This window comes from Rhopalosiphum maidis, chromosome 2 (genome assembly GCF_003676215.2).
Source record: "Rhopalosiphum maidis isolate BTI-1 chromosome 2, ASM367621v3, whole genome shotgun sequence".
NCBI classification, from domain to species: domain Eukaryota; kingdom Metazoa; phylum Arthropoda; class Insecta; order Hemiptera; family Aphididae; genus Rhopalosiphum; species Rhopalosiphum maidis.
This window is the reverse complement of record NC_040878.1, coordinates 48,444,973-48,461,081: the sequence shown is the minus strand read 5'-3', so window position 1 is coordinate 48,461,081 and position 16,109 is coordinate 48,444,973. Positions and strand designations below refer to the sequence as shown.

The 16,109-nt window shown below is 24.8% G+C and overlaps 2 protein-coding genes across 2 annotated transcripts; one reads left to right on the top strand and one right to left on the bottom strand.

The window, feature by feature from the left end:
* Positions 1–9,143: 9,143 nt before the first annotated feature.
* LOC113553128 (cleavage and polyadenylation specificity factor subunit 4) lies at positions 9,144–12,956 on the bottom strand. The gene is given in 6 exon segments (XM_026956294.1): positions 9,144–9,665; positions 10,232–10,475; positions 11,518–11,707; positions 11,796–11,960; positions 11,963–11,998; positions 12,733–12,956. Coding segments are annotated over 6 exon segments (840 nt in total). The 5' UTR covers positions 12,836–12,956; the 3' UTR covers positions 9,144–9,563.
* A 202-nt stretch (positions 12,957–13,158) lies between these two features.
* LOC113554310 (conserved oligomeric Golgi complex subunit 8-like) lies at positions 13,159–15,894 on the top strand. Its single transcript, XM_026958094.1, has 3 exons — positions 13,159–13,737; positions 15,346–15,464; positions 15,534–15,894. The coding sequence occupies exons 1-3, from the start codon at positions 13,327–13,329 to the stop codon at positions 15,820–15,822; spliced, it is 819 nt and encodes a 272-aa protein (XP_026813895.1). The 5' UTR covers positions 13,159–13,326; the 3' UTR covers positions 15,823–15,894.
* Positions 15,895–16,109: the final 215 nt, after the last annotated feature.

Sequence of the window (16,109 nt, the reverse complement as noted above, 5' to 3'; positions counted from 1 at the left end):
AAAATAAATTACCTTAATAACTATTTAAAATATACATAATGAAATGTATTTAATATTATAGGCTAACCACTGATAGATTGCGGACTTTACTCGGAATCATTTTTCATAATTATAATGAGTTCTCATTTAGAGAATTCAAATTTAACATATATATTATTTCTCCATGGCTCAATGGCAGTTATTTTAGTATTAATTGATTTTTGACGATGTGGGTAATTGGATATACTTGCATTCCAAATTAAATTTTTTTTTCATATATTTTTGAAGATATATGATAATGAACCATTTGTTTCAACAGTTACAAATATAATATAGATATTATACATTAAATTAGGTAATTCATAATTATAAGTATTATTATAGTAATTAATTTTAATTAAAACTACAAGGTGTATTTATTATTACATAAAAAAATATCATTGGAATTTATCGATAAATTATACCTGTAAATGCATGAAAATGCGATAATAACAAATTACCTAATTAAAAATTTTCGACTGTTCTAAAAATGTCAATTTTGAGGATATCAAAAAACTATGAAGATCAAAGTTGCTCAGAAAAAATAATTCAATCTAAATCCAGTATTAAAAATAGTGGTTCATATTTAAAAAAAATTTATTTTACTGCGCATGCGCTGATAAAAATAGTTAAAAATTATAATTTATCAAAAACAGATGTATTTATATGTCCTGTACGAATTAAAATAACTCCGAATCAAGCTCAACGTCATACGTTCGAAATATTTCTTGTTACCTTTAAAATTTATCACACGGTATACATAATAATTTATGTTGTAGTGTATTCTATATTGTGATAAAAAATTTAATTATTTGGATTGTACAGGACGCCCCTTATATAGGTAAATCTATCCATGATTATTTTATAACTATTAATAATATTATTGTACCTATAATAGGCAATATGTTGTTTAATTAGTTTCTAAAATTAAACGGAAATTAATTAACTTTATGTTATTATTTATAACTGTTTTTTTTTATTATTAACTAGTCATTTTTTTTACGGCCAATAATTTATTATTATTTTTTTCTGAATTCTACGTATTTAATTTATAAATATAATAATTATATATGAATAATAATTTTAATATTTTATTACCAAATATTTTTATTTTATTTAAAATAATATTTACAATTTATACTAAAAGTTGCATAACAAATAAATTAGATGATACGAAAAAATGAAAAATCTTATATAAGTATATAATATGTATGAACTATAATAAAGATATGATTAAGGAGTCAACCCATTAGGTATATAGTTATACATTACAGTAGTATAATATACCTACATTTTCTTTTTGTCAAATAGTAATTTTCAAATCTTATTCGATTAATGCTAAAATTCTGGCTTGTGTCAGTTTTAGTTATCGTCAACTTTTTATATGAAAATTCTCAACCTATAATAAGGTTGTTCGTAACTATGATGAAATCAATATACCATTCAACCACCAATTTTGTCTAAAAATAATAATACAATGTATTCAAGTTCTTTATTTACTTGTTTAAAAAGAATTACCTAAAAATATTATAAGAAATCTTCTTTTATGTACATCAATTATTATTTTTTATGTATTATTTAACAATAAAATTATGAATTTAATTCAATTTCAAATAACTATAACTATACGCTTAACAAAATCAAATGGAAAACTCCCAAATCGTTTATTTGATCAAATAAATCATAAATAAAAAATTTTATCGAAAAATCTTCTAATGGGTATTACGTAATATACGATATAGTTACGGGGTCTATTATAGTCATTTTCACCGGGGTATATATAAGTACCTATAATTATAACTACAGATTTCCGTCTAGAAATTTCTAAAAATTTTGTATCTAAAAGCTAAAACATTAGTGGAAAAATGAGCCTACTTAAAACCTACTTAAAATATATCAAAAATAATCCCCATACAATAAAACGAAAATAAACCATGTATGTCAAACATAAAAAGCTTTATTTATATATTTATAATTTAAAAAGCTGCTCACTAACCACAGAGGTACAAGATGTGCCAGATGTAGCACTAAAAAAACGAGGTTCGTTGGTTCGTATTAAATGGATGTGCTCCACATGTTATGTTCCATTGCTTTTGTGAAAAAATAAAAACTACTTTAAACTCTATCATAATACACACCACACAGAAAGGGTAAGATACTTTTAGTAAGAAAGTATAAGTATTTACATATACATATATGTACATATAATCGTTATTATTTAAAATTTTTCTATTCCAGATTTTGTTCAAATTATTCATAGACCCTAATATAATAGTACCAATAGTGGTTTTAGAAGGTATTAAGGTCATCTGACCTACAATTAATATTTATTGATGAAATTGAACACTTTTTAGTTTTTAGGTCCATGAAATAATTAGCCATCATTATTCGTTATTCAATTGAAAATTAATTATAATTTTTGATTATAAATGTAGGAAGATACTATATTATATTATTTATACAATTAAATTATAACTATAATATATAATACTTATTATTTATATATTATATATAATGGCCCCTGTTCTTAGATTACCTTTTCGTAAATAATCATCATAATAATATTAACTTTCGCAAAATCAAAAACCCATTAAGTTTATTAATATATATAAAAAACATACATATAATATCAAATATATATCATATATTTATTAGAAATAAGTTTAAGTTCTGTCACAGAACTTCTGTGTTATAAAAAAGTAAATATTTGGATGTTAAAAATAAAATAAGGTAATAACTTACAGTTTAACCATTTAAACACACTAAAAATAAACCAATCTTTTTTACTGACTATAAAAAATTATCTATTTATAAATTAATTATTAAATTCGGTTAACAAATTAAAATACAATTTTCTTGGAAAACAATTTTTTTATCGATTTAAATTGTATTTTACTATTTTTAATTATTTTTTATAAGTATATAAAAATACATATTACTTATATAGTAAATGTTACCTAATAAATAATATATATAATAGATTTAATCATAAAATAAAAGTTGTTTATAACAAAATGTTATATACATTTTATTTCCTTATTAGAACATAAAGACACACGCCACACCTCCCATCTAAAAGCTAAAATAAATTTATTTCAAAAAATATTTGATTTTTTTCTTAAAAAAGGGGGGTGGAGGTAACTATATTATCGCAGCACAACTCGCTCAACTGTTAAATATTCGTTAGACCTCTAACTATATACTAGAAAGAGACCTACTAGAATGCAGGCTTAATTGTAAAATAAAAAATTGAGTTATACATTTTTGCCCAAGCACAATCTAAATACTATATATAATGAAGAAAGTATAATACTTTTCCCAAATCGGCCAAATAATGCGCGACTATTAACTACACTATATTCGTCGCACCTGCAAATCATGAAAACTATTTTCCCAGTTTTAAAATACACGGTGATACTCGTTTGCTTACAGTACACAATTTTTACTTATAAACTAACAACTCGTTTTCGTAGAACATAAAACGTGAAAGCCCGCTAATACAAATTTTAGTAGTACTAGTAGGTACAACTAATATCATTTCCAATTTAGACTAATATTGTGACTCGCAGTACTTAATGCTATTTAATGATAATATTTATTTTAAACATTTCGATATAAGATACACGTATTAATTGAATTGAGTAGGTTAGGTAATAATCTATTCAATTCCTATAATCAAGTTACAATTTTTACCAATTATAATTTGGCTACGATTTGAGTTATTATACAGAAATATATACCTATTTTAATTTAACGTATGATGTCAACAAAACACGAACGCCAATGCTCTTTAATAAGTTTTTTGAGTTTTGCTAGACATTTTCTATTGTTGATTTACGCAAACGAGTTCTACGTTTTGGTCATTTAAATGCATGTATTAAAAATTTGTGTGCGCAATTGAGTTGTACATTTGTACTCAAACGAGTCTTAAAATAGAGAAATGTACGCAAACGGGTATAATCCAAAAAAAAAAACATCAAGTCAACAACAAACTTACGCTTTTAACGCCAAACAGTCCTATTCAATAATTGTAAATTCCAGTGTCGCATTTATCGGGAGTGTTGGGTGTGCAATTCACAGCGGCCCCAGGTTTTGAGGGGCCCCTAAATTAAAATTTCATGTACGATATTTCTACTATGATCTGTAATATACACATATTATATTATTTGTTTTAATATAATAAATAATTATATCTTTACTCTTTTGAATTTAGAGAATAATTCAAATTATGATTACCTATGTGGGAAACCAGTTAAGAGGATGTCAGCGCACTGTTTGTTTCCTCTCTCTAGCCCACGAGCAACATAAACAAAACGCGTTTATGCAGTCTGAGTAGAACTCACTCAATTTTGGTTCTAGAGTAAATATACTTATTATAAAATTAAATGTTGATAATATTTCTTAGTACGAAACGATGAGTTTTTTACAAAAAATTAAAATTTTGAAAATTTAAAGGTTATTTAAAAATGTTGTAATTTATAGCTATTTCTAAACTATATAACTAACGTTGTATTGGGAATAATGGAAAAAACTCATCGTCTTGTACTCAGAAATATTATCAACATTTAATTTTATAATAGGTATATTTACTCTAGAACCAAAATTGAGCGAGTTCTACTTAGACTGCATAAACGCGTTTTGTTTATGTTGCTCGTGGGTTAGAGAGAGAAAACAAACAGTGCGCTGACATTCTCTTAACTGGTTTCCCACATAGGTAATCATAATTTGAATTATTCTCTAAATTCAAAAGAGTAAAGATATAATTATTTATTATATTAAAACAAATAATTTAATATGTTGCGCGTAAGCTTGAGAGAGAAAACAAACAGTGTGTGACATCCTCTTAAGTGAATCGTAACACATACAATACACTAATATAGCAATATAGGTGCCAGAATGAGAGTATAGCGTATAGAAAATAATTGAAAATTTAAAACTTCTTTTATTATTATACATAATAATTATGTTGGTATGTGTACTCGTGTACTATGTAGTGAGTAAGTCTCGTGACAATATTATGTGTCTGGCGATAATAAGACATAAAATATTATCTATCTATATTTTATATAATTCAATAATTGTTGTATTACTATCTGATAATAATGAACTGGATACAAACAAAATCATTAATGACTAAAACAAAAAAAGTTAATTTGTATGTTTAATTTTATAAAAAAAATTAAATTTAAGTAATAACTATTACATTTGAAAAAACAATATTTTTTAAAGTTATAATAAGGTATAACTGTTTTTAATTTTTATTAGTAGGTAAGGGCCCCGGGTCTGGAAATTTTCACATGGGCCCCTTATTATCGATTTGCGCCACTGAAGAGTTCATTGATATTCTTAGCAGTTTTTCTAAGCAAATGAAAATGAATAGTTTAAAATTACCTAGGTACTTATAAAATATACCTAACAATGTTTTAGCAAAATTAAATCTTTTATTGTCATTAAAAATGTTATAATCTTAATTTCTATACATATATATTTTCAAATTATTAACTGAAGAATAATCATAATGAACAGGTTTTATCAGTTATCGTGTAGTCTTCAAATACAGAAAATATTTCATTGTTTGTAAAAACCAATATAATATACCGTAAAACGGGGTGAATTGCAACAATCTTTAAGTTTTATTTAACTTTGAACTTAATTTAAAAATCAGTCATTTATACTACTATTAAGAAAAACACTTTTTTAGAATTCTTTTTACCTTGTTTATCATTATAAGTATAATTCAGAAATATAACTTGTTAACTTTTTTTTATTGTGTTTTTTTATATGACTGTTGCAATTAACCTTTGAATGGGGTGAATTGAAACATTGGTTTAAAAATCATGTTTTATTCATTTAAATCAATTCATGGGTGAAATATTTGAAACAGTAAATAATTTTGTTTTTTAAAAATAGTCAATTTTTCGAATTCATTGGTATAATTTTCAATTTTTTCTGATTATTTTAGACAACATAATAAATTAATAAGTATCTCAAGTATTATTAACTTAAAAATATCACAAACAAAATTTCCGTCTTTGAAATCACTTTATTATTTAATAAATTATAACAGATCAAGCACGTATACAGGGGTGGTTTGGTGTTCAGCCCCCCCCCCTACTGAAATTTTTTTTTTATACGTGCCTGTAACAGATGTACCTCCTAATCACCATATATATATGAAAGTAAGTAATATAACAAAATTACATCTAAACATCATAATACGACAAATTTAACAAATTTCAGTCCTTGAATTTACTTAATTATTATATAAATTGAAAAATGCATTTAAGCTGTTGTTCTGTAAATTTCAGAAAAATTGGAATATTTTCTATACAGAAAAAAAAATTATTATGATAGTGACATTTTAACAATATTAATGGAGCTATAGGATTTTGGAGGTAATAAAATGAGTAAATTTATAAGCGTGGACAAAATATTTTTCTGGAGAGGTAGAAATAATCCGATCATAATGATTTTTTTTTCAATTGATAACATTTATTAGGTACTATGAATTTAATTCTTATTATATCAAGTTGATAACATTAAAATTGAATATTCATCAACTATAATAAACAGAATACTTGTTTCCATTCGCCTACCAATTGCAATTCACCCCATTTTACGATAGTAGTTAACTACTGGTTAATTGTAAAATGTAATCGCTAAATGACGTAATCAATAAATGACATTATATATCAATAACATTAGAACAAAAAAACGTCCGGTATTAAAAACTAGCTACTAAAATAAATAAACTTATATAACTACTATAAATTTCGAAATTTCTAATTGAATCTTTAAATTTAAATCAGTGATTTCAATTTAATACATTTAAATATTAGTAGGTGAATTACAGTTTAGTTTGATTACGTTTCAAATTAATTATTGCAAATATCATATTTTTATAAAATTGAAACTTTTTAAGACTGATAGATATAAGTGATATATTATTATGTTTGATGAAATAAATTATTGTTTTAGGTATTATTATTTACTTTCGTAGTTTCGTATGTTACTCGTAAATCATAACTCATAAGCAATGCTCAACTAAATATGCCTACCTAAATTTGCATATTTCTTATTAGGAACTTGCACATTCAAAATATAATACGACTCAACGTTATCAACGAGCCAACTATTTCTTTTTTTAAAGAACAGTATCAAATAAGTAATGGTCTTTAGTTCGGGGTACGTGGAACCGCATCGCCTATGCTCAGATTTTCAAAAATAAAATTACTAGAATTAAAAAGAAATGTATCTTAACTGAAATGTGTGACATGCTTTAATATTATACATCAACATTTATGTTCCTAATATTTTATCAAATTATGCAAATTACTAAATTAGCATCTTATCTTTTCTTTTAATATTAATCTAGACCACAGACTCCTAACCAAAGTGCCACGAAATTTATTTAGGTTGCCGCAAAATTATTTGAAATATATTTTAGTCTATAGGCCATAGGGCATAGGGTGCCTTCGGATTTTTTAAAAAATGACTAAGGGTGCCGCGAGTCAAAAAAGGTTGGGAACCTCTGATCTAGGCTGCCATATTTAAAAATAAATAGTATTTTAAGATTAAGTACTTCATATTATATATTATGTGATATACTTTAATTGTTTGTATTGTATAACGTTAAATTGTTATCTATATTTTAAATTTGGTAACAACTTACTACCTGAATATTTATACCGTGTCATGTTGACACCTCGACCGTCGATGTTAACAAAATTAATTTCTCTCTATAACCGATTCAAACAAATATACCAATATATTTAATAGGTATCTATATGGCTATATAACTTACTAAATTTAAAACAACTAAAACGAGTAGTGACTTTTTGCAAAAAAATATCATGAAGGTGATATATTACTTAGTTATAAAAATAAAAGTTTTAATCCTAATAAATGTTGGTACACAACTAAGGAAAAACATAATGGCGACAAACCATTTTGCTTAAATTGTATATTTTTTTTAATAATAATCATATATTAATATCAATCTATATAGCTATCTATTAATATAGTTATATAAACCACAAAAATTAAATAAACTAATAATGACTCAAACTAAAGTAAGTACTTATTTATTAATATAAGTAAATGTACAATAATCATTCAAATTAATTATAAATTGATTCTTTATAGTTTATAGTGTTTATACAAAAAAAATATACATATAATAAAAAATTTTAAATTTATAAAATATTATACATTAATAATTCAATAATATATTTTAATAACTACAGCATAATTCTTTAGTCTATTTTTATCATTATAAAAATAAAGAAAAAATTTAATTAGTTTTAATAGCTTTTAAATACATTTTGGTGACCTTTAAAATGTATAGTGTGGACTCCACAGTTAAAACTAATGTAATTGCTGTAATTACTATTGTAATTTCATTTTTTTTATTTGTGTATTTTAACTAGACCTACCAAAATGTATAGTGTGATGGAGCTTAATAAGATATTGCATGTCTTTCTATCTAACTCACATGTCATACAGTGTACCTATATACATACCAGATTCCTACTATAGCTTATTTATAGTTAATATAAAAGTAAATTGATATATTATCAAATCTATGAAGAATATAAACTGCTTAAGAAAAAAGTTTATTTTTCATAATTTTATTTTAAAATAAGAAATATGAATTTGTAATTAAAAAAAAAATTAATGTATTAGACTACATTTTAAATTAAAAATATAAAAATATACTGTTATCTCAAACACAGTTTATACTCTGTTTTATAAATTTAATATTGAGAAAATTGTATTTAATATTAACTGTAAATAAAGTGTAGTAAGAATTTCATATAAATATATATATAATAGATACGTTATCTTACGCAAGAGCAAGATAGACAAAATGCATTTCTAAATTGTTAATACTTTTTAAAATAATCTTATTTTTACTATATTGGAGCAAACTAAAATTCTATTGTAATATTACACATTTTTAAGTTATATTAGTTAAATTACTTTAATTAAAAACAGATTCTAAGTGAGTTTAACGATTAATTGTAGATTATAATGAGTGTAATTTTATAGATAATCTGATCATTTACAATCAATAATAAAAAAAAAAAAAGAGGAAGAAAAAATAAACTCAGTTATTTAAATACTATTGTACTGTAAAATGTATAAAGTATGTAACTATTACGAGTATTTTTTTTCAGCCAGTTCTATTAAATCACACAAATACATGTCAGTTGAAATTAGTCATATTTTTTAGATTGTATAGAATAAAAATATCAGTTAACAAACCAATGAATTGTGATTTCATAAAATTATCACATATTCGTGTATTGAGGAGTAGGTTCAACATTTATAAAAATTAATTTAAAAAAAAAAACAATCTTAATATTTTTCTTTTTATCTCAGAATCGTCTTTTATAAATGCTAAGGATCTAAATAAAATTATCTTAATTCTTAAAATCATACTTTAATTAACTAAGTCCCTTAAAAAACAAAAAATATACACAAATAATATGTAATCACATTAATTACAACTTTATTAAAGTTTTAAAGTTCACTTTTTTTTATCATGCACCTTGGTTGTTTTGAAGTGCTTGATTCTGTTGCAAAGACAAAAAAGCTAAATGCCCCTTTGGACACTTGTTTGCATAATGACCTTTAAATCCACACTGAAAAAAAAATTGTTTGTCAATTAAATGAAATAATGTTAATTTATTGTTTCTATTATAAATTAATTTCTGATAAAATTTAAAAATTGTATTATTACCTGGTATTATAACATTAATCAAACACTTACATTTTATTACAACATAACATGTAGTTAATAAAGAATCGAAAACTTTTTGATAATAAAATTAGTTAAGTTTAAGAATTTAAAATAAAAAAATTAATATATTTAATAACATAAACAAAGAAATATATTTTTATATTATAATAATTGGAAATTAATGTTTTTGAATAAACCTAATATTTATATATTATTTCTTAACCCTTATCTAAGTATGTTTTTAATACTTATGCAGCAACTATTTATTAATCATAATTAATATTTATAAATACATAAATATTATACAAAGAAACTGTATAAAATTATCTGGAATTTAATATTATATAATTACTAAAGAGTGTATTTGAATGCGAAATCAAATAATATGTAAGTTGGATTTCTCTACAAAATAATCAATCAATTTTTAACTGTTTTTAAAATTTCAGTATTGAATATAAACATTATAACCTTATAACATGTAACTTCTTCTAAAGGTTTCAATTTTCTAGAAAATCCAGCTTGAGCATTTGTTGGCAATGGCTCATTGTTGACCTCCAGCTCTGGCTTAATTTTTACAAGATCTGATACCATTTTATGACAGTACATAGCTTTATGTCCTGTGTCACCACAAAAATGACATATAACTACAAGTTTTTTTGAATCTTTTTGATTAGCATCATATTGTTGATATGCTGGAAGTTCAAATCGAGGACTAAAACAAAAAATAATATGTTAATTAGAAATACAAAATATAAATTAAATTTCAAATTTACTATGAATTATTGTTTTAATACATTGGCTGCATTCTGATGCAAATTGGGATCCTTAGAATTTTTCACCATTTGGTGTCAAATATAAATTTTAAAATATGCATTTTAACACCATTTGTAAATATAAACATATTGCTACATGAGAGTAGTTTTTATTTATTAAAATCTATTATTATACATATAGATATATACATTATACAAAAATATAAAATGTATTATTAAAGGAGGTAGATTTCATTTAGCATTATTTTATTTAATATTAAAAATGTATTGTAATAACAATTCTTAATGTTTGTTAAATTTAAATTTAAGACCTATACATTTTAAAATCTAAACTTTTAAAAGTTAATACTTATTTTCATTCAAGAAAAAAAATACAATTTACATTTTGTAAATTTTTATTTTATTTTAAGGATTTCCTTTCATACAGGGCCAGATTATTCTGGAGAGCTACTGAGGAAAATTATGGGTTGGTCAAAATATGGGCTGGTTTGAGTGTTTGGTCATATTTTTTATTATTTTTGTGATAAATTATTACAAACATTGGTAGAAAATATAATTGATTTGAATTATTTGAACTGTATAGTAGCTGTGGCTGTAATTATACGTTAAAAATTTCTAAAAGTCGGTAGGCGATAGCTTGTCAATCTGGCGGTGCTTATATACGTTTTTTTTTTTTTGTCAATTTATACTATATTTTTATGATATGTAAAAATATAATTAGCACTTTTATTTTCAATATGGTCAGTTTTACATTTTAAATAAAAAAAAACACAAGTATTTTTGAAGTTTTTTCCAACATTTGAAATTTGATTGATTATTAAAAAATAAAATTAATTTTTTATTTTATTCATCAATAAAATTTAAAGAAAAAATCATTAATCTTTAAAAAATGATACATTTTTTTTTTAGAAGTATTAGATTGTGTACTGATTTTATATTATAAATGTATAAATAATATGATTTATTAGTAATAATACATACTGAACAAATTTACAGTTTGGACCATCTGGGCAAAATCCAGACACATAATTCATACAGAGTACTCGGCGAACATGTTTATGTTTACAATGTGGGCCATGGCGACAAAATCCTCGATCATACCATGGACAGTCTTTTAATTTACTTTCAGGATCAATATGTAAAAATGGACATTCCTTGTTATGACATGCATCTAAAGAGATTAAAGTAGCATTAAAATATATAAATATACTATAATAATAAATAAATATAATTTATTAAAAATAACTATTATTTCTTACTAAATCGAGCATAAAAATAACATTCAGGCATTTTAGTCATGTCATATTCATGTAAGAATTCACACTGATCCCCTTTTTTGCACAAACCACGTAACCAATGTTTACAAACAACGGTTCTATCACCTCGTACATGTCTCATTGGACACAATGCTCCTTTAGAACAGATCCCTTGGGATAAAATGAACAAACTGCAGCGATAGATTCTAAACAAAAAATATAAATTTTAATATTTGAGTTAAAATAATTATTTTTCTAAGTAAAAAAAGTATTAACATAATATTAACAATCATATCCTATGTATAGATAGTTCAATCTAAATATGAAAATATTAATTTTTACAAAATAAGTATCATTAAGTCTATTAATAAGCAAATGTTAACAAATATTTTATACATATTTTCTTTAAAATATATATTATTTATATTGTATGATTTCATGATTTTTATTCTAGTAAAGTAAATAAATTATTAGTACCTAGAATTCTTATAAAACATAAATAGCTTATGTAACTTTAAAGTTAAAATTACAAATTACTAATTAGGATTTGACAAATAAATAAAAAGTAAAAATAGAATCACAAAAAGTTTATTGTGAATCAATCTGATACAAAAATGTATAGCAAATATTAGTAATAGGTCAAAATATTGTAATATTGTATATTAGACAAATTTAAAAATACCTTTTTATAAAATATATTGTGTACTTTGTTTTTGTCATACAGTCATACAGATCATCTTTTAAATTCTGTTATAAAAATCTAGTCCAAATTTCAATAAATATTTTAATCATTCCAATTTATATATACTTTTTGAAAATACATAATTAAATAAAAGAAATCTTTATATAGAAACGATTAGTATAAGACTGGCTTTTATACTACCTATATAACAATAAATAATAAACCTTGATCCTGAAAAAAATGTAATTAATGACTTACTGTCCATTCCATTGAACGGCAGAGGTAAAGCTCCATGTTGTTCGTCTAAAGCTATTTCAACATTGAACTTAATGTCATCAAATCCTGCCACAAGCAACTCCATTTTATCTAGGCGATAAAATACGTACAGCTAATTTAAAGAAAAACTTGGCTACTAAATTATACTACATAATATTTTTTTACTGGCAATAATTCTGAATAGTAAAATAATAAATATACTGTTTATTTTCGAATACATATTCTAATGTCGATAAGAAATGATAACATATTTGATAGCCAGTTAACCAATAGATAAGGATTTTGGACCGCGGTTAACGCACACAAATTTTGGTTTTCCCGGTCAAAAATAAAAATGACACACTCCAGTCACCAATTCAAACCAATCAACAGTTCATTCTTAGTTCGTAAATTATATATTATTCAAAACAACAGACAATAATCTTTAGTTTGCCCAGTTGCGTACACGTCTTGTTGTTTTTCTTGCGGCGTCCGGTTGTTGTGATTCTTTTTTGATAATCTGTTATTTACATTTGCTGATCAGTGACTGCGATCAGTCTTCTCGTCCGTAAAACAACAAGTGACGAGCGCCGCACCATGGCCGATTGTCCTCAGTTCCAGTTAATGCCTCAAGTCATGCCCGTATATCATCCGCAGCCGCCATCGACACAGCCACCTCCACCACCGAACGCGTTCCCAATACCGACGGGGCAACCAATGTTTCCAATGCCGCCGCATTTTGGCTATCCGCCTATTGCGTGGTCGCCAATCCATCACTATCCGCCGCCGCCACCTCTGCCGCCGCCAACGCCACAGCAACCGGTCCACGAACACGCTGAAGAGAATGACGACTACAACGCACAGCAAATCGTGTTCAGCAATAACAACAATAACAGCAGCAGCAACAACAAAAATATCAATTCTGCGGAAGACTCGCCAAACGATTTGGAACTGCAGTCATCCCAGCGCCCTAATCGTCAGATGTTCACACGCAATGTGTCCAACAAGGTAAGGACCACAATTGAATTCAGTTGTGTTTAAAGGGTTGAATGCTTTTATATTTTAGTATTTGTATTATATTTGCTTGGGAACATCATGGCGAGAACTTAAGTTTGTGGTAATGAGAGATCTAGTCTTGAGAAGTGGGACTTATTAAAATATTAAATAATTAATATAATTAATAAGAACCTTTTAGAAAATGCATCTTCATAGTATCTAGGTAGGTCTAATAAGAATTTTAAAAATTTTTATCAAAATTTAATATCCCTGTTCTCTGGTGTGAAGATTATGGAGTGCTTTGTTTTATAAGCTGCCTGTAATCTGTATAATTACAATAAATCAAATTTAAAAGGTAGAATGAATTATTTTAGCTCCTGTTTTTATTGTTATTTACCTTTTGTCTACAAGTTTTTTTCAATGAACTTAATATACTTTGAATTTACCTTTTAAAAAGTAAGTTAGTAATGTAGTGAAATAATTCAGAATTGCAAATACAGCAAAACTTCCATTTTATGAAATTTTCTGTTTAATGAAACATTTTTAAGAACTATGACCTTCATTATTAATGAATACATAATTCTATTATACAAATTTCTCCATATTACGAATATTTTTTGTTGCTTATTTGACTTTGTTATATGGAAGTTCACTGTATATCCAGTATTTTTAATCTATGCTATTCTATAATTGACTTGGGGTCACATGTTTTTATAATAAGTTTAAAATTTTACTAACTTTGAATGTAGGTATAGTCAGTGCAACCATATAATTATTGATTTATTTTTAAAATACAAGTTATTATCTATTTTAAGTATAAAAGCTTAATAATTTGGATTTTATATCACTAGTTTTTCTAAACAAGAAAAAAACCTATAACTTCAAACATTTTTAAAATACCTATTTAAGCAAATTTAATTTTTAAAAAAACTGTTAAGATTTTTTTTATTCCTTATGTGACATATTAATTATTATAATGTATAGATTAGAGTATCCATATCAGGAAACAGTTTTTATGCTTATGTTCAGAGGACGTAGTACCCGCATGCGTTGTCTAACACAGTGTGACATACCAAATTTTTGTTCATCTGTTTCAATATTGTGCTGTTAGTTTTGATATTAGAGTGAACTGACTTATTATACAATTCAAAGGTACGATTATTACCCAGGACCCCCTTAACCTTTTATTGATTTTGTTATTTTTAAGTAAGTTATAATTATTTTAAAATGTACAGTTTCAAAAAGATTATAACTTACTTAAAAATAACAATATCAATAAAAAAACTATGTGGGATCTTGGGTAATAATCTTACCTTTAAATTTTATAATAGGTCAGTTCACTCTAATATCAAAACTAACAGCACAATATTGAAACAGGTGAACAAAAATTTGCTATGTCGCATGTGTGTTAGACGGAGACAACACACGCAGGGTACTAAGTCCTCTTAGTTGATCATTTATATATTTTATCATATTATGTATTGTGTTAGGACCTTTCTCGATACACATGTTATGATCAACTCACTATAGATACTGGGATAAGTGTTAATTACTTTTTTCAATTTGATAATATAGGTATACTAATTAAAATTATTTATTTTTAATTATGTTTATTGTTAGTTTGATACACGACATGAAGAATTCAGAAAATACTTAGAAGAAGTAGGTATTTTGTCTACATTCACTAATATTTTATCAGAAATGTACCAAGATCCTTTGCGACCTAATGATCCGTTGGGGTAAGTAGTTTACTTATCAAAATAAATAAATCAAATGAATAATTAAAATATAATTATATTGTGTTAAAGATATATCCGAGATAAATTAACTTCTTCTCGGCCTGAAACAGTTGAACTTCAAAATCTTCGCATTTGGTGTGACCAATATCAAACAAAAACTATTCGCCTGGAAAAAGAGTTAAAGCATGTAATTGAACTGTTAAGGAAGCATGAACCATACATTACTGATGATTCTCTTTTTAATGAAAGTACAAAAGAAAATGACTGCGGTGCCTGTGCATTGGATGTATCAAATCTTTTGTTGGAAAATAAAGAAGAAAAAGTTAAACATGGAATGATAAAAAAATATAACAAATAATAGTTAACATTAATTCTACAAACAACTTAAGAATAAACTATGAAAAATTGAAAGATTTTCAGAATTTGTTGTTATTGTAACTTATGTTTAAATCATTTTTGCAATTGTATTCTTATTAAAGATAATTTTTCAATTTTTCTGTTTCTAAAATTGGACTGTACTTATTAAATTTTAATGACGTTATTTAAATTAATAGTTTTATGTTGGATTTTAAGTTGTTTAATTTCTCTACTTGGAGAATTATTCATTAATAACTTATGTTACAGTTACATTCGTATTTTGAATGT

Excerpts from the sequence above, each read along its gene's own strand:
- LOC113554310 (XM_026958094.1), top strand. The coding sequence starts at position 13,327 with ATGGCCGATTGTCCTCAGTTCCAGTTAATGCCTCAAGTCATGCCCGTA. Across the intron at positions 13,738-15,345 it reads CACGCAATGTGTCCAACAAG|TTTGATACACGACATGAAGA; the intron begins GTAAGGACCACA and ends GTTTATTGTTAG. Across the intron at positions 15,465-15,533 it reads CGACCTAATGATCCGTTGGG|ATATATCCGAGATAAATTAA; the intron begins GTAAGTAGTTTA and ends ATTGTGTTAAAG.